Source organism: Apostichopus japonicus, chromosome 19, assembly GCF_037975245.1.
Source record: "Apostichopus japonicus isolate 1M-3 chromosome 19, ASM3797524v1, whole genome shotgun sequence".
Classification (NCBI taxonomy): domain Eukaryota; kingdom Metazoa; phylum Echinodermata; class Holothuroidea; order Aspidochirotida; family Stichopodidae; genus Apostichopus; species Apostichopus japonicus.
In genome coordinates this window covers 13,249,044-13,273,875 of record NC_092579.1, presented here as the reverse complement: position 1 = coordinate 13,273,875, position 24,832 = coordinate 13,249,044, and the positions used below count along the sequence as shown (strand labels likewise).

The window sequence follows — 24,832 nt, the reverse complement described above, 5'->3', positions numbered from 1 at the left end:
GCAAATTAATAATTGTACAAAACCTTGTTGGAAAGAGATCCCCATCCATACAAAAAAAAATATATGAACATATGCATTTTTTCTCTGTGAATGAATAATGCTACTCATGCTAATTTAGTTTAAGTCTATATTTTGCATATACAATACTATATACATCTTTTACTTATAAACATTTCTAATATTTGTTGACTACACTACTTTGTGATGAAGGAAAGAAGTAACAAACAAAACTACAACCACCCCCCCCCCTCACCCCATACCCCTAATCCTATTAACCCTAGGTTACTATTTCACTTATACAATTTGAGATATGTTTCCATTAGGTCACAACAGAATAACCAAACCTCACGCACTAATAATAACTAGAGGAACTGGATGGAAACAGAAGTGGTAACTTTAAAGGAGTAAATGTTATATGTGGATTGAGAAGAAAATCTATTACATCTGATATAAATGTTATTGCACAAAAGCATTCCTAAACAAAATGTCTACCTCAGGCAATATGCCAATCTTGGCGGCACAGAAGAATATATATCTTTTAGGAAAAGCCAAGAAAACAGAAAATAGAAAAGTATGAAGACAGAACAAAAAATTGCAATTAGTCAAAAATACGGTTTTACTAGGGGGTTTGGAGTAGACAAAGAGAGGGCGATATTACAGCAGCAGGCCAACTGCCCCTTACAGGAAAACGAAATCAAACAAGGAACTAATTTCCTCTCCAAACCAGGTATATTCAGTGACAGTCTAGATATCAACTGGTGTAGGAATGGTAATTGTTTTACCCCTTTAAATTCCATCTGGAATCGAAGTATAAAACACCTGACGACAACTGATTTTCTTAAACTAGCACAAGGTGTAACTTAGCGAATTTAGTTACATTCTTGTACATTGTTTGCGTTCTGTTACAGATATTTAATCCCTTCGTAAGGCACTGCATAAACTCACCTAACTGCCTATTTATTCCAAATACCAAAGCAGACCTCTGAAATTTTTAAAGTTTTATATTATTAAAGCAGCTTATTTTTTTTAAATATATTTTATTTGACTAAACTTACACCTACCTATATTCCACATGGATAAGTATTAATTACATGCATACTCAAAATGGTCGCTCTCTCAATTTATGATGATTTGAAATGATAAGCTGGAAGAGTTCCATCTAAGGAGCCACACCGTAATTGAGTATTCTGAAAATTTGACGAAGAATACTGTTCGAGGAGAAGACCACGAGTCTCGCTCTAAACTGAAATTTGCATGCATAAGAAATTTGTGAATATTGCACAATTCAGAAGATTTGCTACTGTATGTTCAACTCTGAGGCCACAAAAAAAAAATTATTTTCATTGAACCTTCAAAAAGACTTTTCAACCTAACAGAAACAATCCCAATATTAAACAAATTCCCCCAACTTCATCCTTCCCGCCCCCCCCCCCCCATCCTCCCCGCAAACACAAAAGAAAAAAAGGAGAGTGAGCCAAAAGCTGGTTCAGTTCTTGCCACCATAATTCAAAATTAAGAAGTTCCTCCCCTCTGGCCATATCCCCACCCACCTCTACACTACATTAATGTTGATTATCAGACTGAAAACATGCTGTTCATAACTGACTTGAAGTGACCCCTTTTATCTCCATCAAAGCATATTATGTGGGGGGGGGTTGTTTTTGGACATAATTTGATTGTATAATGTTCTGACTAATTTAACACACAGTAATCCCATTAGTTACAAAGTCTTCTAGTCTAATAGCACATCATTTTTGAAGACATTGTTCATGAAAAAAACATCAGTTCATTTCTTGATCAAAGGCTTTGACAATATATGTTGATATCCCTTGATATTCTTCTAGACTGCTGGAAACACTGTGGAAAACCAACTTTAAAGTACCCTCTGAATATATATTGTCTTCCTTTTGCAAATAAACAATTCTGACAAAAAACTAAAGTATCATCGTTACTAAACCTGATTAATTGATACTTACTGCAGTTGGTATTAAAGAAAATCTCAAATATTTCCCAAATGGATTTTTTTATTTTTTATATATTTTTTATTTGAATGCCACTTATAAACTTCATTACACACAATTTCACACGAAGACAATAACTTTTCCACAAACATACAAACAAACCATATTTTCTTTGCTTCCCTCATCTTAATAACACTGCGGGTTCGACATTGATAGGACAGACGTAACTGGAGGAAAATTTCCTGCAGCTACTAGGATTATTTCAGCCTTCCTTCACGCATTTTTTGGACAATCTTGACAAATTGTTGCAAAAATAGAATCTTCCACTGAAGTAAGTAACCCTTCCTGTGAAGTCCCGGCAATAAAACAGCAAATGTGACTGAAAATAGAGTAACAAACATGGAATCATGATGATGAAAGCCAAAAACACTTTTACATTTGAAAGGAATTGTGCTCGGAAATCCAAACATTTAAACATAACATTTTTATAAGAACTGCAAAACATCCACCATGGTTGCTGAAGAGTTAGTGTGTGGCAAAGAGCTCTAGATTAGTTTTATTAATAATGGCTATTTTAGCTCTATTATTTATAATTTTCAGAACAATTGATGTCTTTTTTGTGGATTTTGAATTAATTGGAGATAATTTTTACTGCCCTTACAGCTCACCAGTGACATAGATATGTGGGAACTGCTTACTTGATGTATTGCTTACCCTTTTGGGTGGATGGCAATCCATATCATCTCATATTGGAGTTTATATTTTCATAACTTGGAAGACGATTTAAATAGTGTTAAAATGGAGGATTTTGTCCAGGATGAGAATCCCATAAACCAGAATTTAATACTTATCTTGTGGCACAGGTCTGTTAAGTCATTATTTTAGAGGGAATTCTCCATTTTCTCATCAAACAGAACAAGATTAACAATCGTATATCTGGCTGATCAAATCAAACTGGAATTTTCAAAATTCTTCTGCAACTTCCTATGGTGGGTGGCAGTGGATGATCTAATCTTGTGGTAATTAATTACTATAAATAACTCAAGAGAAACATTATTGTCATATTTGTTTAAAAGCGTAAACACTTCCTTAAAGGTCATTAGTAAAATTCAGATGGTTAATCACATTCAAATTTCTTAACAGCCCTGTTACGACCCATATCACACCCCCCCCCCACACGTCATCAGAGCATTTGTTCCACTCTTGGATATTACATCCTCTAACTGAACACTCCACTCTTTGTCTGGGAATAATTTTCAGAAACCACGGCAGATGAGTTTCGAAAAATTTTCAGCGACATTTATTTAAGCATGCTAAATATTTAGGCCAATTCTGATTACATTTTAATAATAATAATATTCGATTTTTTTAATAGCGCTTTATACTAGCGATAGGTTTTTAAGAGCTTTACAGACATTATGTAACCCCTGGTCTATGATAACCTGTCCGTCCCAGAGACAGTCCCTCCAGACGGCTGCAGTTATATACTGCGCTCAATGACAAGTTACCTCACAGGTACCCATTTAACCCCTGGGTGGAGAGAGGCAATTGAGATACAGCATCTTGCCCAAGGACACAACGTAATGTACTAGGCAGGAATCGAACCAACAATCCTTGGATCACAAGTCCAACGCCTTAGCCAATTGGCCACCATGCTCTCGTTAGAGAGTTTGTTAGTGATACTCACCTAAGAGATATGTTAGTGATATTTTTTTGTGATACTCACCTAAGATATAAACGAGAAACAAATTAGGAATGGCACCAGCGATGAACCCAACAAAAAGTAAACATATCACAGCAGCGCAGAAAAACTGACGGAGAAGAGAGAGAAAATAACTTTGAAATAAAAAGTTGATAAATAATTCTGACCTGCAGGGCTTTAATTGAAAACATTAAATTTGGTTTAAACCAGAGTTTGCACAAACCATAATAATCCTCTCAGATCATAGAATAACCCCTCACCACCCCCCCCCCCCCTTACCCCCCAAAAAATGCTTAGTAGCATTGATTATTTCATCATGTAACCATAATTAGGTAAGGGAAGTAATCTGAATCATTACCAATGGAACATCAGTAGCACAAAATAGTAGACTCACAGACAGACAGACAGACAGATAGATAGATAGATAAACTGAAAGACAGACAGACAAGAATTGCCTAAAACCTTTCCAGCAGTAACAATAGTGCTGGACTTGACTTGAAACCATATAGAAATTCCTAACATCAGGTTAAAGTCAACTTTAAGCACATTTTTGTTTTCTATTCAGCGATTTAGATTTAGGTTTCATGCCTAATGGTATTAGTATATTGATCCGTAAGAAAAATCATAAGAACCTATATAGTCTGCGCGAACATTATGCCATTGTGGCACAGAAGTGTCTACTTGCAAACTAACAATAGAACAATACCAGGAAGTGTAAAAAATATGGAAATATTTGTGGAACGGACTTAACTTAAAATGTAAGAGTACTTCACAGTACTATAGTACTTCTACAGTACTATAAGTATCAAATACTGCATTGAGGCTTGGGGAGGGTGGAGGGGGGGGGGAGGTAGGAGAGGTGTAGGTGGACAGAAAGGAGAATGGTGATGAGGGGGAAGAACACTTTTGACTAAAGGATCTCCTGTGGAAAATAAACGATTTTACGGCAGTACTAAGGATGTTAAACAAGTTTATCCAGTTTAAATTCACTCACCAGTTTAGGTTTTTGTTCTCTCTGCATCCTAGCCCAATAATATGCTTTGAGCAGCAACCCGTGACCCCAGACCATGTTTGTGCAGATTTCTTTGTACTTGGCTTCTTTTTCATCAGTCCTAGATAATAAAAAAAAATGAAAAAAAAATGAAATAAATAAATTAATGGTGACCTTTGCTATAAAGATGCAGTTTGGGTTGAATTTGGCCCAATTTGGTAGAACTATGCTAAATCATTTATTAAAGGTGCCTAAAAGAAATTATGATTACATTTACAATGATAACAATAATCAGGCAAGGGCTTATGGATTACATCTTACATGTCGGGTGGCTTCCAATTCAACATTTTAACTCAAATTTTGAATCTTTTCAATTTAGAAAGTCATTTCAGATGGGAAAGACCCTAGATTGCTTTTGGTTGAAAATCCCACCTTACTATGACCCGGCCAGGGATCGAACCTCAAACCTCCCGATTGCTAAGCCTCATTGCTTCAAACGCCACCGCCTTAGTCCACTTGGCCACAGCACCGGTACATACTGATACACTGCATTCCAACAAAATGGCAGCAGAAGTATTTGAACTTGGTTTATAAATTTCATGCATTGAATTGAATGGTTAATGATTTGTAAATTATGCCAAATGGTTTGACCGGATAGATTGCTTAATGTAAGATTGAAGGATTTCTTATTAAGTGTGGATTTTACATGAGTTGGTAAGAAATGATGTTTTAAGATACAACCCAACCTTAAATATATAGCTTTATACTGTAGTAGTTAAAAGGATATTCTGGTGCCAAACAACCTTATATAGAAGAGAAAATATATTCCACAAATGTTAGTTGAAAACCCCATCTCAATACCTTTTCCCTAACTTGAGATACAGTTTGTTTGAATGCAACCTATTTCTGACTGGCTTAACCTTCATATACTCTAGAAAGCTGGATCACAGAAGGAGGTCGGTGAGGTCATCTACTCAATTGCTCTTTACAAGCTTCACTTAAGCTACCATAATCTTCTCGTTGATTTATAAATCCTTGTAACATAATACATAATTTTGGAAGTTCGATTAGCTGCCCATGTGCTCTGTATTTAGAATTCCATCAAAGTGTATCTTTGCTTGTAGAGATAATTCTTTTCCCGCTGTAGATCAACGAATGAAATTTTATTAAGAGAACAACATCATTTTCAGCTTAAAAAATCCGATGACATTATTTTTTCTACTGTTGCCAGACGCATAAATTTACAAAATATAACAAAATTTACAAATAAAAATTTCATATCTTCGCCACACAAGATGCTATGAGGAGTTGGTTTTTCACATGAAGATTCAGAAAATTTTCAGCAACTTAGCCAGTGCCAATCAACTTCAGCCAGCAGAAAAATCCTGTTAGTAATGTCTGCAAACTTTACATCCTGAGCACACAAGCACAATATTAAGTTTTGCCAAATTTACAGCATTCATCATGTATCTACAATAAAATCTATTACTGATGAAGTACTAACAAGACCTAACTTGCCAACGTCTATCTGGTATCTTTCCAAGCAGATATAGTACTTACAGGTCTAGTCTAACTGCACAGCAGGCATACCCAATGTGTTCCTGCAAAGGTATACATTTAAATTAACTTACCATTCTTCTGCTGTACTTATGCCAAACTCATGCAATCTTGGAACCACATAGTCAGCAACACAAACACACATGACAGCAAAGGCAAGAGCTGACAATACTGGAGGGTTCAGAAACCAAAATAAGCTGAAAGAGAAGAAACAAATTCTATGATTACAAAAAAACTTTAAAAAATTGTTTATAGGCATTGAAGACTCGCCCCAAACTGTGTGCCGCGCTATGAAATAGTTAACTTTCCATTGCTTGCAAGTGAAGTTTTCTTCTTGTCGCTACAAAATGCAGACAGTAATGAAACGTGATACCTTGTTATCTTTTGTCTAGACCTGAGATGTCCACACTGCTATGTACACTGTGTTGTGGGTATTGACCGTAGCTGTATGTATTGACTGTGCACTAGTGTCTAATTACCGATGGTAGCAAGCTGTGTGTGTGTATTTTCTGGGATCGATGGTGGTGTCTAACACTTCTGCTACACCTCATTCAAACTAGGTCAGATTACCGGCATGAGACGTTTCTTTGTGCGCGAGTCTTCACACCATTTAAGTAGATTCATGAAATTATATGGCAATACTTGTTAACTAAACTTCATTTGATTTTGGATGTTTCTTATTATGAACAATAGCAATGCCACTTTCAGTCAAGCTTGCTTGGTATAGTGCATTAGTCATGAGCTTGCTGACAACTAACAAACAAATGGAAAAAATTGCACCAAAAATGCTGAAAGTAACTTGTGCAACTTACAAGAAACCGGTAGTGATGGCGCCAGACATAATCATAGGATATTCATCTTTCTCCCAGTTCAACCATTTGTCCACCAGAACTAAAATATACCTCCACTCTTGTAGATTCTCACTGAGCTGCTGGACTCTTCTTTGTTCCTGTGACTTAGTATAAAAAACATATATAAGCACTGAAGAACATCTTACAAGTCTGCAATGTGAACTGCCATGTTCTCTCAGTATCGAAATGACTTCCTCTACTTAATTAATTAATTAAAACAACTTATAACATCTATACTGTGTCTATTACTAATTAATAACTTATAATGGTAATCTGACAAATCGAAGTTGGTAAATTTAGGAACAACAGAACTAGCAATATGACATTTATTATGAATCCAATGCAATAAACTCTAATATTACAAAGTCATCTTAAATGAGCGGAAAACAACTGCAAGTAAAATAGACAACCTCTTGAGTAGTTGATGCAAAGCCTTCTTACACAAAGCAGTTATCAATATTTCACAATATATAAATTGCAATATTTTCTGAAACTGGACACAGGAAAGAAAGTATTGCATACTGTAATGTTAAGTAAATAATATATTTTAGAAACCAGATCTCACCAGGTCCTTGAAACTAACCTTAGCCCTGGGCCCCATATAGTATTTCAACAATAACAATTTCAACACTTGCAGTGTATCATTAGTCTCATTTTGTTAAAACCAAAAGAATAGATATCCTTACACCCTAAACCTACACTAAGAGCCTTCAGTGAGTTCAGAATCTTTGTAGGCGTATTATACTAAGCAGTCACTCACAGAGCAATGCCAAAGACCTGCTTGACGAGCTCAAATTTATGAGTATTAACCAGCGTTTCAATTTTCATATCTGTATTCAGTAGAGGAAGATTGTTGATGGTCTTGCTCCAAATTATCTGGCTAACATATTTACCACCAAACCCGAGAAATATCCCCACAATGGTACTTGTACTCGCTCTTCCACCAAATTAGATCTCTATATAAAGAAAGGGTACACAAGGATTCCTTCCAGTACATTGAAGTCAGAGCCAGGAACAGTTTTCCACACGAAATCCAAAACTCCCTTACTCTTAGATGTCTCAAATTCAGTGTAAAATTTTCATTCTTCAAAATGTGCCTCAAGAGCTTTTAGCCAAACCTAAGTCTTTTGCTTTACCTTGCAATCTTCAACTATTATTTTTTACATTCTTTTTGAATTTTTATTGGCTCTTAGAAATTTTTCTGTTGCTTAATTATTCTGCATTTCTGTTTCTGCGTGTAATCTTTTCCTTTATTGATATTTATTTTCTTTGCTTGTAAATTTTATGTTTTAGCTCCAATGAAACACAATCCTTTGAGATTGAGTTTGGATTTTAAGTAAACTTGAAACACCTATGACATAACCTAGAAATGATTTTGAAACTGGAACAGGCTGATGAAATAACTAAATCTCACACTGAACTTTAAGCAGACATTTACCTGTTCAACACTATAAATGGTGAAAATTTAGGGTACTAATTTAGAATTTGTACCAATCGACCCCACTTCCTAACCCCTAACCCTATTCCCTACTTCCTTACCCTACTCCCTAACCATATTCCCTACTTCCTAACCCTAATTCCTAACCCCTAACCCTACCGGTCATACTAATTAACGGAGAAACTTGACGATTTTTACGACAAAAACATTTTTTTCCCGTGAAAAATATGTATGCATGCTGGTTCCAGTCAGTTTTAAACGTGTTTCCAGATATATTCTGATTACATCCATTGTATTTGATGGTATTTTAAACTTGTTGTCTTGAGTTGTCTTGAGTTGTCGTGAAATCGGCCTGTTGACGCTAATTAGTAGGATGGTGACTTCGAAGTTCGGCCACTTAAGACTTAAAACACCCCAAAACTAAATCTTCTGGTCTAAATCACCAGAAAATATACTTCATTTGGTGGGAGAATTTTGTTATAGTACGATACACGGCCAAACTTTCTTTCCTGCAAACTGTTTTCACGTTGTTTTCCAAGAAGATTCTTCGTGATTGTGGAACTGGTATTTCTTGCTAGAGTATTGCGAAGTTCGGCCACGCAACCCACAGTGTGGCGCTGGTAAAAATTGGTGGCGTAGTTGCTCTTTCAGTAATTATAACAGACTTCATAGATCTTCGTCATTTTATTGACAAATATGTAAGTAATTTCTTGCACACGGGTCATTTTGGAGAGAAAATAACTGTAGCTTCGTACTTTTTGGTGAAATTTGGCTCTTCCTGTAGGTTTTCATGGTGAAAATCGTGTATTTCTTAGGGTGCCCGAACTTCGCAGTATGGCGAACTTCGCAATACTGACTATATGACCCAACCCTACTCCTTAACCCTACTTTCTAACCCCTAACCTTATTCTGCCGATTCGAAGTAAGCTTTCCCATCATATGGTACGGATTCTAAAGTTAGGCCAAATTTAGGACCCAGCCTACAGCTATAAAGTGAGACTAGGCTATAGTATTAGTAATATCTTACTAATACTATGTGAGTAAAGTTAGTATAGTGATCGATAACTAATGACAAATACTAGTAGTAGTATTACTTGGCTAGGCCTATAATGAATAACGTTGGTGAAAAGTTTCACCGACCAAAATTACCTTACACTCTGAAAATTCGCAAAGTAATAAACGCAATTTGGTTGTGATAAATTTTAATAAAAGATAAGAAGTAATACCTGTCCTTCCATCATGACGATATAAGTAAGTAGACTTAAACTTAAAGCAAACAACAGGACGTTACAAATAATGTTTCTTCTTGTACGTCATAGATAAACTTGGAAAATATGAGGTGCCGTTTATGACAAAATTATACTCCAATTATAGGTTATGAAACCATATATATATTTAGATTATACCCATATATATATATATATGTTATAGATTATATCCCAATTGTTATAGTTTATACTCCAATATAAATAGATTATAGTTTATACTCCAATATATATATATATATTGGTTATAGTTTATATTCCAATATATATATATAGGTTATAGTTTATACTCTCATATATATAGGTTATAGTTTATACTTCAATATATATATAGTTTATACTCCAATATAGATAGGTTATAGTTTATACTACAATATACATAGGTTATACTCCAATATATATAGGTTAAAATTTATACTCCAATATATATATGTTATAGTTTATACTCCAATAGGTTATAGTTTATACTTCAAAATATATAGTTTATACGACTTGAGCAAGTCTACATCTCGATTACTGGTTCGAATGCACTTTGAATGTATTGGTATGTTACTATGGACTACGAAAGTCATATAGGGCCGCTAGACCTGTCGAAGTCTTTCCACGTTCGCCCCCCCCCCCCCCCACACACACACACTCATGCACTTGATGCAATGGTTAACGGAAAACTGCTTACACAGTTACATGGGAACAATATTTACCTTGGTCGCCCTGCAAAACCATGTCGTTCCACGGGACATTGGTAACTGTAGTCCATTTCTTTATTTCATGTTCTTCTGATGATAATAGCGATTGCACATTCTCAAGCGCTGTTAAAAGTTGGCTTGAATCAATGCTTAGTGGTATGTCATTGCCAATATCATGGGAAACACGCAGGAAATTAGCTGCAGCATTAATATCACCCCTACAAATGTGTGCTCCCTGTGAGTCCGCCGTGTGTTGTAACCTACATGCTTCTCTGTAAACGTTCGAAATTGACACAAACGCTTCAATGAATCGATCAAAATCAATTTAATTTTCAGGCAATATTTCAAACAATCTCCAAAAGGTTAGGTGTATGGCACACTATAGTACATGCAGCTGGCGTATTTTTTCCTAGGACGAATAAGGGCATCGGCCAATCAAATCCCTGGATTCCAAACATGTGACGCTTTTTCAAAAAACATGTTCTGAATCTTTTTTCCTAGTTTTGACCCCAGATTATGAACGACAATCCTTCATTTTCCCAGGACCTGAATTCCTATCCCACTTTCTAAACCCTAACTCTGATTTCATACGAATTTGTAAATTCCGGAAAAACCTGAAACCCTTATCCGTCCTAGGAATAAAAATTAGGCGTGCAGCTATACGCGCGGAACACGCGCACTTATATTATCGATCGGATGCACGTTACTATCGAACCAGTCATCGTGACGTAGACTTGCTCAAGTCGTATAAACGATATATATTGAAGTATAAACTATAACCTATATATATATATTGAAGTATAAACTATAACCTATATATTTTGGAGTATAGACTATAACCTATATATATTGGAGTATATAAACTATAACCTATATATATTGGAGTATAAACTGTAATATATATATATATATATATATATTTATATATATATATATATATATATATATATTTATATATATATATTTATATATATATATATATATATATATACATATATATATATATATATATATATATATATATATATATATATATATATATATATATATATATATATATATTGGAGTATAAACTATAACCAGCTGGGCCAGCGTGTGTACATGTGGTTTGACTCTTGAAACGAGAAGCAACCTGCGAATTTTGTTTATATATGGTAAAGCAGAAACGTAATTTTGGAGATTTTGGGGGAAAAAATCATGTTTTTCAAATTAAAATTCAATTAAAAGTAAAACGTTTGTAAAACCACATACGAAGATAGCTTGGCTTCTGTTACATTATGGCTCCTATATTAATAGGTATATACTATATACAGTAGCTAGGTGTGAGCGAGTCCTAAGCCTATACATTACCTTACTGCTACTTTGAACCGCTACTCGATTAGCGCGACTTCGACATTTGCCCCGTTATTTATCTTGTCTTTTAGCTGCAGATTGACGCGCGAAAAATATCGCTATTACTCCATTACACTGCCTAAATCAAAACGATCTTTTACGCAATGAAAATCTGAAGTTGTAAGAGCATCTATCTTCCAAAATTCCTAGCAGCAACAACAGCAAACTTGTCTTAAAACTCTTTAAATTGTTCTATACTTTGCGAATTATATCTGATAGCCAGTAGGAAAATGCCTTGAGAAATAATTAAGGAGATGTTTTGCCATCTTAAGTGTATTGGTATATTCTGACTGGTATTCTTCAAGGTGTTGTGTTAACGAACCCTATTCTACCCAACCGTTGCTGGCCTAAACAACATAAAATTGCTCACAGGCCTACCCAGGTTTGTTCAAGTTTTCCCATAATCATAAGCGTGACGAAAGTCGAACGTTACTTTTAAGGCCTAGCTATGCTGAAACTGGTGGAAGAGACTACACAAATTGGGATCAACAGCCGATCCAGACAAATGCTCGTGAACTCACTGCCAAACTAAGACCGTTTACACAATTATTTCGCATTGAGATTGGTCATAGTAAAAAATCTAGCTAGACGAACTGTTAAGTTTCATAAACGCTGCCTGGTCACAACAAAACTACATCGAACTTGAAGTAAATACGACGGAAAACGTCCAATAGAACCGCTGTACTACAAAGTACACCTTTTTGCACGCAAAGTAGGGCTTCCGAGCGGCACGTTGAAGCCAATGCAAATATGTTCCTGTTTTGAGTTTTGAGATTTAGATTCTACGGATGCCAATAAGCTCATTTTCAATCGCCAATAGCCTCCTATTCGTAAGAAGCTTAACGCACATGTTATCTAATAGGCTGGTCTGTGGGAGATACGGTAGCTTATAAAACTAGGTTCCACAATTAGGCGTCTGGTGACTCCAACTGACCTTTGACCTCAATAAAGTCTTGAACTGGAACGTTTACCAACTACATACTAAATATGAGATTCGTCCAACCTTCCCTTCTTGAGTTATCGTGTTTACAAGGTTTTCACAATTTGACCTCTAGTGACCCCAAAAACATGCAATTGGGATCTTGAACTCAATGTGGTACTCCTTCACACGAAATGCGAGATTGATCCAAGCTTTCCTGCTTGAGATATCGTGTTTACAAGGCTTACTCAATTTGATCCCTGGTGACCCCAAATGACCTTGATCTCCACAAAAAAAAACTATAGGCTTTTGCTCCTAAATGTGGTCCTCCTACTCACGAAATATGAGATTGGTCCAAGTTTACCTCCTTGAGATAACGTGTTTCAAGGTTTTCACTATTTGGCCCCTGGTGACTCCAAATGACCTAGCACCTCCCACAAAACGATAGAGTTCTTTTACTCAATGTGGTACTCATATACACCAAATATTATATTGATCCAAGGTTCCATTCTTGAGATATCGTGTTTACAAGCGAGACATCACACACACACACACGCTCTCCGCCTGCATGAATGCATAGGTTACGATTATAATCGAAACCAAACTATCCTACCCTTCTTAATAGTTAGAGTGAAGATAGTAGGCCACAACCTTATGTGACGATTTAGTGTCACAACAAAAAAGGGGAGATGGGTGCTAAGGTACACAACCGTGTACTGAAGCATGCAGGGGGCAGCCAGTACCCAGGGTGCTAGGGTACACAACCGTGTACTGAAGCATGCAGGGGGAAGCCAGTACCCAGGGTGATAAGGTACACAACCGTGTACTGAAGCATGCAGGGGGCAGCCAGTATCAATTATCCGGCATAACATATGTTTAACTCATTAAAAGACGAATGCTATTTTGTTATTGGTCCTTTTCTAACTTTACGTCATATTAAAATTACGAGTCACTTCAAGATTAATGTATGTTGTCCAGTTACAGAGTTGTCGACAATTGACAATTCATAATCATGGACGTTAAAAATGAATCTAAGAGACTGACTTCGGTCAGCTTGCGGCTTTGATAAGCCAATGGTGGCTTCTTCGCGAGTTCCTGTTTGCAGGAGGATCTAACATACATACATGCAAAAATACATACTTATTGGCAGATTCCCGTAGACACAATTTCTACACATGATCTTAGCCAGAGGACCGAGAAGCGATTGCTTTCGATTTTTAAGAAAAGTCACCCAGGAAAGAACCTGGGCACCAAACAAAGAACCGACTGATCCGTTCTCAACCCAATCCCCTTGCGTCAAGACTCTGTGATCATCGTCACGGGTGTATCTCGATTCCACTTAGAAGGGGAACATAATAATACTTTTAAGAAAAGTCACCAGGAAAAAGAACCGGGGCACCGAACAAAGAAATTATTTCCTCCGAAGGTGTGAGGAGGGGGGTCTCCAAGCCCACGCCCCCCCCCCCCCGCTTGCGCACGCCACTGGCGCTTCACACAGCATGACGTAAGAAGACGAATGAGCGAATGTAATGAGGGCGTACTTCCATATTATTCCCAGAGAATGAGGTAATATTTGGCAACCAGTCTTGAAGGTCAGCAGTAGTAACCCTAAATAAAGTAGAAAGTCAAATAATGTCTACTCTTGCTATGCCTGCAACAAACGTAATTAAACACTCACTTACAGAAATATTTTAATTATCTAATTTAACACTCCTCGGAGTCTGGAAGTAATCTGGAGATGTGAACTTCTAGCAAGTTTTATCATGCTAGCATTTGGGCCGGACTACTACTGCATGATGATCTTTCACATCCGACAAACTCGGTAAATATGATTCACATGCGTTCTCTCCAGTATCTGGTAACTTTCGTACTGAACAGCAAATAAATAATCATTTTATAATGAAGTCTTTCTAAAAATTGATATTTAATAATGCAAATGCTGGAATTTAAAAACAAAAAACAAATTGAAAGTCACTCTATGACCGAAAGATCGGTATAGGCTATATATGTTTTCAATTTCAACTAATCGCGACGTATGAGTGTAAAATAAGTGCTGTGAACTTCAGCTCTGTACAGCGATAAATAGTCTTAGAGTTTGATAATGAACAACCCCCCCCCCCCCCTCAACTCCCTTATCTCTACTACGGAATGTCAGTATATTTGTTCTATCATTCGAATCAGGTAACGAGTCAGCAGTAATGTCGACAAACCATAACACTGTAAGTCTTTCTTCAAGTGTAAACACTATAGAAATGATTCCATCTCGGATCACCACATGGCGACTGTTTTATCAAAGAAGCTGGATTACATCCATTATCTGTTACACCATCCAATAGTCTTAATTCTCTCTTCTTTCATTGTTCAATAAAATACTCTTATCTACTCTTCACAAGTTTACTGTAATCGTAGAAATATTTCGAGTATTGTCTGAGTTCAAAGTGTAAATCTTCTTGTTTGTTTATCAGTCAACTATACAACACATTGAACTGCATATCTGTCCAGATAGATAGTATAATAACCCGCAATGTCTACAGCTATATCTACAGGTTGCTATATCCCGCTATATCTACAGGTTGCTCTAATTACTAGCACTGATATAGCTACACTACAAAGAAATGCTGATTAAACCGGATAGGGTGCTGGGGGTGGTGGAGCGGGGTTTAGTGTAGTGTCAGAACCACACCTCGACTGGAAGTGTAAAAAAAGTCGGTTCCCGTAAATAGATATAAAGTAGGTCTCAAATCGAAACCGAATTCAAAGGGATTAACACTGCCCTTTGAACGCAAGAGTCACAGAATAAAACTGCCTCAAACGGAAAAGAATACAAGACAAAATACATACAGACCCAAACCTTTGACCAGCAGTTCCCAGTTTTACTGCTATTGTTTACATTGTAATCAAATATTAATTGCCGTCTGTTGATTACTTAGTTAAATGGTGAAGAACCAACATATGACTAAGGAGTTTAGACTGTAAACTATGTGGTCTTTATACTTAACTGGTATTGTACTTGTTATCTGGGAGTTGAGACTGTACTATGGTCTTACTTAACTGGTATTGTACATGTTATCTATAGGAGTTTAGAATGTACTATGGTCTTATACGTAACTGGTATTGTAAATGTTATGTATGCTACTTACAGAGTGATTTCTTGAATAAAGCTGCATGGAACCCAGAATACGCACTTTGAAGGATGACTTATGCACAAAATTAGTAGACAGTAGTAGAAAAATAGTAGACAGTGCCAAACACTGCCATTAGTCCATATTATGCAAGGATTCTTAGAATATGTTCCTCTATGTCTATTTATTTATATGTCAAATATAACAAATTTTCATCTGGACTATCCACTTGTCATGCTTGCACTGAGGCGATGTTATCAGCAATTTAGCCTTAAAGGAGCATTTCACTGAGTTCAATAACGAAGCTTAATTAAAGCGGAAGATTTGAATACCGAAATACCTAAGTGTGATTAATTAATTCTACCCAAAGCAACAAGTCAACTCTATAATGCCTTTGACTGTACTATAGTTTTACTGAACTAACATTGTCAATGTGGTGAGCACCTCCTTCATGGAGATTCTTCGTTGAAACAGACTCGAACACAGAAAGTTACTTCAAAACTAAGTTATATATATAGCTTGGCAGAATCATCGCGTAGGTATTGCTGCTTCCACACTGTCGTGTGAATATGTGATTTACCTCCATGAGGTGACCCCTTCCCCCCCCCCCATCGTGTGTGACATCTGCTGCTGAAACTCACGAACATCATAGCCTAATTGTTTGAAACGTTCTTACAACGGCCTTATACTTCTTGGCATGGTATCTCCACCTGAGTAGTAGTGAATTGACAAACTACAGGAACGATTCTCCTTTCCTGTTTCTTTTGTTGGATTCTCAGCTGAATAGGGTGATGGACCACGCATGCATCCGTATGACTCCTATGAATCAACGCTTTTGCTATTCCATTGTAACTAACTAGATTCCATACTTCGCAAAGAGCAAACAAAGACATTTATGACTAGAACGGGATTCGAATCCCAGCCGTTAATTTCATTGCACTTCTCCATTGTCTAACATTTCCCAGTAAGTTTTTCATTATCTATTTACTTAAAAAGATTTATTACTCAAGTGACATCCTTTTAGTGTTCTGCTTTTTAAATTAACATACTTTAAAGTGACATAAAAGTGACATAAAGTGGCATAAAAGGACATACTGTTTGTGTTCTGCTTTAAATGGTGTGAAGACTCGCGCACGAGGAACGTCTCATGCCGGTAATCTGACCTAGTTTCGACTGAGGTGTAACCAGAAGTGTTAGACACCACCATCGATCTCAGAAAATACACACACAGCTTGCTATATACCGTCGGTAATTAGACACAAGCGTACAGTCACTACATGCAACTACGGTCAATACCCATAACACAGTGTACATATCAGCGATGGACAATCTCAGGTCTAGATAAAAGATAACAAGGGCGTAGGAACCGGGGTGCTGGGGGGCGCCAGCCCCCCCCCCCCGTGAAAAATGTGGAGGGGCGGAAGTATCATTCCGCCCCCCCCCCCCGCTTCGCAAGTCAGAAAACCCCTTTTTCATTTTCAAATGAGAAAAAAAAATCTCATTTGGAGCACCAAATTGCATCTGAGGCCTGGTGAAAATACAAAATTAAGTTTACAAAATGGAGTGGGTGTTGAAGTGTGCTATATTGCATCAAATTGCATCTGAGGCTACCTGGAAATGCAAAAAATTCCAAAGGGGAGGGGGACATCCCCTCCCCTGAGACCCCTCCCCCAGGCCCGCCATCAGTCTTCAGCCCCCCCCCCACTCAAAAGTACCTTCCTACGCCACTGAAAGATAACAAGGTATCACGTTTCATTAGTGTCTGCATTTTGTAGCAATAGGAAAAATATTCACTTGCAAGCAACGGAAAGTTAACTTTTCACAGGGCGGCACGCGATTTGGGGCGAGTCTTCGATGCCTTTAAACCGCCGTTATCTGATCATGAATAGGACGGACGCATGCAACGCGGATCATGTGTTTAACATTAAATACACCTGTTTGTAGAAATTCATCATGATCCCCGCTGCACTGACTCACAACTCTTTCTGTGTCACTGTATACGTTAAAAAAACAACAACAATTGTGTTACTCATCTTAGACCTGCACAGTTAGGTTGGAAACCTTCCAATCGTAAGTTTCTCCGCGGCACAGGTCGAATGCGATGATTAACGAACTTGGCACAAACCCCTGGTTAAGGTCACAATTTAAGGGCCTAACAGGCGATCTTTTCGTAATCTCGGGACATGCCACATCTGTATCACGTAAAATGTCCTCGAACTACCGAGGGACGTCATATTATGACTGTCGAAATATCGATTGGAATTAATCAACATTCCTTTCTCTTAGGATGGAATTTTTCAGGTCGAAATCACGTCGAAAGCCGTGTACACAACTTTGAATATTATTTTGTTTTCAACGTTGGGAATTCCAAGGAAGGCGGTTGTCTAAGGTTATATCTAGGGTAACACGAAATGGCGACATTCGATAACTAGGCCGTGGTACATCCCTTGATTTCGTTTCATTCCGTGCAACACAAAGAGGGAGGGGATAATATGTAAATGATAAATATGAAAATATTATTCTGAATGGATATTCAGTTGTCCCCACTTGCGATGCTGGTATATATGCTTAAAAATTGGTAAAAATCTAACAGAAATCGGGTCCTTTTGCGTTATTGTACGAGGCTATTTTCTACCAATCAGAAATGTCGTACGAGAGACATTCTTGCGGCAAACACGAAATTTCGGCGAATCAACCAATCACAAGGTTTGTTAATATGGACAGAACAATTGTTCCGAAAACAAAAATGGCCGCGTTCAGTAGTGGAGGTGTTACACGAAAGTCGCTTCGAGAAAACTGTATTATACACGTTAAAGATTGCTCTAAATCAAAATTTATTGAACTGACAAGTAATTCATAAGAGAGATTTAAGAAATTTGCCTTGGAGTGGACACAATTTGATTGCAAGGAGGCAGAAATAGCCAGAAATTCCGCGACGGCGATCGGCCTAACGTTAACAATTTCAGAATGTGTTGGGGAAGTTTTACTACATCGAGACATATGATGATACCACATTGAATGTTACAAACGGTTTTGCGACATAACCAAAGTCAAAAGGCAGGCAAAACTCGCTGAAAAACGCGCTGCAGGTATGTACTAGTATTTTTGTCAAAAATATGTAAGATTTTGTATTAATCCATTTTTTTCCAACCAGCCCCTTAATTTTAGTTAGGCATAGCCTAGGCGGCTAGGCCCTACCACTGTTTTTCCAAATTGCCCACTTGGAAAAAAAATGTATGTTCGGCGTAGAGCTCAGCCAATTTGACTAAACTTGGCGAATTTTAACATACACAATATAACCACTATGCAAAGGTAATATAGCGATAGAAATATCTTGCTGGTGCAAGGCAAAATATCTACTAGTAGTAGGCCTATGCAAATTTTACCCTAATTCAAATCTGGCTTTTCGAATTCAATCCAGAAAAGATATGCTCACACACAGTATAAGGTCTATTAGTAAACAGTTTGACTGTGATGTAAACAACACCATTGACCAGCATATTTCTTTCAAATGTCTCAACTTGTGGGTTACACCAGGCTGACAAAGCAAATGACAGGTTTGATCAAAAACACTGCATATAGCCTACTGCATATAGCCTACATAGAGCATATTTTATCAACAAAATTTAATTTTCTTGTTGTAATTTTCTTGTCATCATTCAAACATGAGCAATATACATAGTCCTGATACACTGATGGTATGCATGTACTTCTTAGTTCATTATGACTTATGGGAATGGGCCCTCAATAGGAAGAAGACATATATAGATTAATTTTTTTGTTACGGCAAATACGGTAAACAAAATAAAAACAGTATTTACAAGGGTAGGCTCTATATATGCATTTTGAATTTGGAAAGGTAACCTTTTCTGTCAACTTGTGTAAAGATTGCGAGGTTACTTTAAATGCCTTTAAGAAATTCAAAGATTTTGCTAGAGCATGTTGCTGAACATTGGCAATTTATTCTTCCTTCAAATTATTAAACATAAAAGTTAAACTCTAAATATTATTTTCCTTTTTGATTATTGAATGATCCCAATGATTAGGGAGTAAAAGTTGGGAGCAAAATGCTTTGAATCTTAAGTAACAAAAACTGTGGAGGCAAATAATCCTTGCTCAAAATTTTAAAACTTACCTTTCTTGTTGCAAAACATTATTTAACAGCTATTTCTTCTTTTAATTTTACTCATATAGAAACGGATGTAAACAAGCTGAATGATGACGCAGATGAAAACGAACCGCCAAGGAAACGCGCCCTCTGGTCCGACAATACAAGTGGTCCAAGAGAGTGGAGGGAACGCCACATGTTTCCGAATGAATGCTTCATCTGTCATTCCGTCAAAATGAAACCTTATAAGTTCACAGGGAAAAGACTGGTAGTGAGACTTATGAGGTGTGAGATTGTTAATGGTGGAAAGGATATAAGAATTGTATACCCAGTTGGTTGCTCTACGGGGCCAAGAGGGCATGAAACCCATGAAATGGATATCAAACTCAAAGACGCTTTTAGAAGGGATTCCAAAGGAACATAGGGCTAAGTCAGTTGATAAAACTAGACAGAGGTTGCCGTCAACAAAGACCTTAGGATTGACTTGGCAGGCAGAGTCAGACAAATTTCAACTTAAGAAGCCAGTAATGGTTAGTAATGTTGAAACCTTAACCAAGCAAATTGTTTTAAGCAAGCTATCATCAGTGTTTGATCCTCTTGGAACTATTGGGCCTATTATAGAAGTAGCTAAGATTTGAATGCAAAATAATTGGGGAAAAAGAACTTGATTGGGATGATCCTAATGTAGGGGGTCTAGAATCAGAAATCAGAAAGTGGTTGGAAAATTTAGTTAATTTAGACAAAATTGATATTGGAATATGCTTGTGCCCAAAGGGTAAGGCAGACCAAAGAATGCATGTATTTTGTGATGCTTCAAGTGATGCATATGCAGCTGTGGTTTATTTAACAACCATGGGGGTAAATGGAATCAGGGTGCAGTTAGTAGCTTCAAAAGCGAAGGTGGCTCCTGTAAAAGCTATAAGCATACCTAGATTAGAGTTGTTTATTTGAGAAACATTACAAAGATTTGTCGTGTGGAAATCCTAGATTAAGTTAAGTTCTTGTGGTAAAGTAAATTTTACTTAGAAGCGGTTATAAATTCCCTTCAGACTGTACACAGTCCAAGATCTTTTGCATTTATATCAGTGAATTTTGGTATAAGAACATACCATATAAGGATACATGTTTAATTTAAGAAAGTGTTTCCGTGTGTTTGTGTCGAATGTAGACAAAAAGTGTTATATATAAGTTCAATATTATGTGATATAAATACTCAACAAATATCTTACTGTACATAGATTTGCAGTAATGAAGAAAGATTTTTGATGGTTAATGTATGAGTAAAATGTATTAATTTTGTTTTGTTTTTTATACTTGAGGTAGAGTACCTCATGGAAGGGGAGAATGTTCTAGAGAGTAAAGTAGTCTAACAATTTTGCACCTGCTATGTTATGAAACCAGGCAAATGCTTTCAAAATGCCATCTATTGTTTGCCCAACCATTCTGTTTTTATTATGTAAAATTAGCATGTATTGTATTGAGTTACGGAATAGTGTGTTTTTAGAGACAGTGGTCAGTTGTAAACTGTTCTTCAGAGAGAAAGGTTGAGAGAGAAATGAGTATAAAGCAAAACACAACTTGTAAAGACTGAGTAAAAGAGAAAGAGAAAAAGAGATAGAGAGATGAGCAACGAAATAAACGAGAGAACAAGCAAATTTCCTTTTGAGTATTATTTCACTTTGTCTGGTAAACAATCAGCCTTGGCAGTCATCAGGATGGGTAAGGATTTAATTTTTCCGAATGAACGAAATGCTCATGATCAGAGATTGGAAGTTTTTTGTTGTTGTAAATTACTAGAAAAAATTGTATTTGGGATGATGTGGCCATATTTCAGGAAAATTGAGTATTTTTACTTGGAGTCCTGTATCAGTCCCCACCCGGAAGTGTGGTAGTTTTTTTTTTTTGTATTTAATAGTGATTAGTGAATATTGTATTTGGAAGGATGTAAGCATTCTTTCAGGAAAATTGATGAAAGGGAGTCTTATTTTAGCAATGCTTGGACTTAACTAGGAATGGTATCGTGTCGTCCAGGGGAGGTAGTATCTCTCATCTTCTTGCACCTCGAATAGAGTGGATAAGCATCTGTCTTTTGAGTCATCAGGCTTGAAAAAGTATTTCACTTTTGAATGAACAAAGTGCTCATAGTTTGAGTTCTAGTCAAATTTGGTTTGGGAGGGTATAGCATTCTTTCAAGGCAATTGAGAAAATCTTTATTTAAAGGAAGTCCATGTTACAACCTACCCAGTCCAACTTCTCTAAATACAAACAAAGATGTGGATGAAGTTTTGAAGATTATTTGAAATTTCCTTCCTTTTTGTTCTCTACCATATATACTCAATCCTTTCAACTGGTTAAAATGGCCTTAATTAATTAACTGGCTTATAAATTAGTAGGATTTTTAAAAATTAATGCTTTTAGATAATTAACTAGTTAACAATGTTTTTTAACTAATTAATCTAATTAACCAATTGGTTAATTAGCTAACATATTTTAGCAGTCATAATTCATTTATGATTTCATTCAAGGTCTGAAATAAAAAAAATTGAGTGAACTCCCATGAAACTTGCAGTGTTAGTGTACTTTCTCACTTCAGCAAAACAGTAGTAGTGGAACTGGTATATGGGTTTTAAGTATGGTGATGTAACTCCCTTTTCCATGAATTTTCTTCTCGCTTAACCACAACCATGCGTGGGGATAAAGCAATTTGTGATTAGCAACTCCTAATTCATCATTCTGTGATAAATTTAGCCCCTCCCTCGATCAGTTGCACGGAAATTGAAAACAGAGCACATAAATGCCCTATGTACCATGGCCTAAACCGTTATCATGCGTTAAAAGTAAAGGTGCTCGGACAACAAAGTCGGGCCATTACAACGGTAGATTGACGAAAATCGAACCTGAGTTGCCGTTCTGTCTAAGAGCAGTGTGTTTATTTTCCAATATTCAGCTTGAATGATTCTTGACACACTTTGCGGTTTCGTCAACAGTGATAAAATATTATATACGAGATGTCAAAATTGTCCAAGGCATTATATCCTTACCTCTTTGCAAATATAGTTAATAACATAAATGCTATGCATGTTTCACTGTTACTTCTTTCTCCCCTCCCTCCTTCCCCACCCACCGTTCACCTCCCTTCCCATTCTCCCCTCCAAGGGCGTAGGAACCGGGGGCTGGGGGGCGCCAGCCCCCCCAGTGAAAAATGTGGAGGGGCGGAAGTATCATTCCGCCCCCCCGCTTCGCAAGTCAGAAAACCCCTTTTTCATTTCCAAATGAGAATAAAAACTCATTTGGAGCACCAAATTGCATCTAAGGCCTGGTGAAAATACAAAATTAAGTTTACAATATGGAGTGAGTGTTGAAGTGTGCTATATTGCACCAAATTGCATCTGAGACTACCTGGAAATGCAAAAAATTCCAAAGGGGAGGGGGACACCCCCTCCCCTTAGACCCCTCCCCCAGGCCGGCCATCAGTCTTCAGCCCCCCCACTCAAAAGTACCTTCCTACGCCACTGCTCCCCTCCCACTCCCTACCCAAAGTTTTTCTATAAAATAATTTCACTTGAAGATTCCTTATTAGTTTAGTCTTTATATAGCGTATACCAATCAAATGTCTTCAACTATTTTTTGTGACAATATGGAAAAAAGAAAGAATTTTATGAGAAATCAACTTCAAATACTTCCTTCTGACATAAAGTTTACCTAGGCCTACATTGAAAACTGAAGATATTGTTTTCTAATTTTGATTGAAATCTAAGATTTCACTCCTCCAGGCGTTTCATTTATATTTCATGGATTTGTCGATGACTTTCTGTATACCGTCAGTGAATGCATAGGGGACCAAAAGTGACGTAAACCATGAAATGTAATCATTGTGTGATATCAGAGGCATAGTAAAGAATTGTGACCTTCGACACGAATTAAAGTTATTTCAAAAACGAAATAGGCCTATATGGAGATCAGGTTTCAACAAATGGAAGTCAACCGATTTATCGAGAAATGGCTTTTGGCGAGTGATCGAGAGAAGCGATAAAAGTACGAATACACTATAGCTGTACCTGAAATTAAAAAGCCAAATAAGAAATTCCCCCAGATGTCACCTCGATGTTATATGTGATTGATCACATGACAATTTGAACGCAGTATTTGAGTGGAATAGGTCAGGGTTGTTTGCCACAAGTTTCAAGGACATATCTATATGTATTGACAGCAGTTATAAGTAGTAAGACTAAATTTGCGGAACATGTGTGTATATAGGAACGAGTTATTGGATGGGTCACAGTGTTTGCTTTCGGGATTACGAGAATTAAACTGGGTTACCTTTAAGAGCTTAAATATTTGTGCTTCCTCTCGTACGCCGCCGTCTTATATAAGTTTAGCACGATAAAGGAGAGCGATCGAGAGAGAAAGAGATGTTGAGAGAGAGAATGTTGCTCTATGGGGTGGGGATGTATACTCACAAACGGGGGGGGGGGGACTGCAAAAAGATGTAGCTTACTATTCCAATCTTGAATTACGTACGTTTTCCCCTTAGATTACTCTTTTTTTTTATAGATTGTTGTCATCTTTAATGAGGGTAGTCCTGCTCAGTGCAGAAGCACTGCTTCCAGAGGAGCCCTTATTATAATCGTGTGAGCGACGAGTACTGTAATTACCATTAAGGTGCGTATACTGGGGACCGCGTGAGGGATATGGGGATCGGGAGTGTGGGAGCCGCAGCAAGGAGGAGGGGATGAGGTGTATAACTTAGTATATATGCAGCGTTATCTGTCATTCTGGCTAGTATATAATTGTATAGGCCCATATAGAAACATACCAGGCGGGTTATATGCATGATCGT

General features: G+C 37.0%; 1 protein-coding gene across 2 annotated transcripts; it reads right to left on the bottom strand.

Moving 5' to 3' along the window:
• Positions 1–414: 414 nt before the first annotated feature.
• Positions 415–9,813, bottom strand: LOC139960100 (ADP-ribosylation factor-like protein 6-interacting protein 1). Of its 2 annotated transcripts, none has more exons than XM_071958195.1 (6): positions 9,727–9,813; positions 7,024–7,160; positions 6,286–6,408; positions 4,658–4,775; positions 3,688–3,772; positions 415–2,340 (listed from the first exon to the last, which is right to left on the bottom strand). In XM_071958195.1, exons 1-6 carry the CDS (start codon positions 9,739–9,741, stop codon positions 2,219–2,221), a joined length of 600 nt encoding a protein of 199 aa, XP_071814296.1. In that variant the 5' UTR covers positions 9,742–9,813; the 3' UTR covers positions 415–2,218. The 2 variants fall into 2 exon arrangements, with proteins under 2 accessions (XP_071814296.1, XP_071814295.1); XM_071958194.1 differs by having other exon boundaries at positions 7,024–7,166; positions 9,727–9,811.
• Between the last annotated feature and the right edge of the window lie 15,019 nt (positions 9,814–24,832).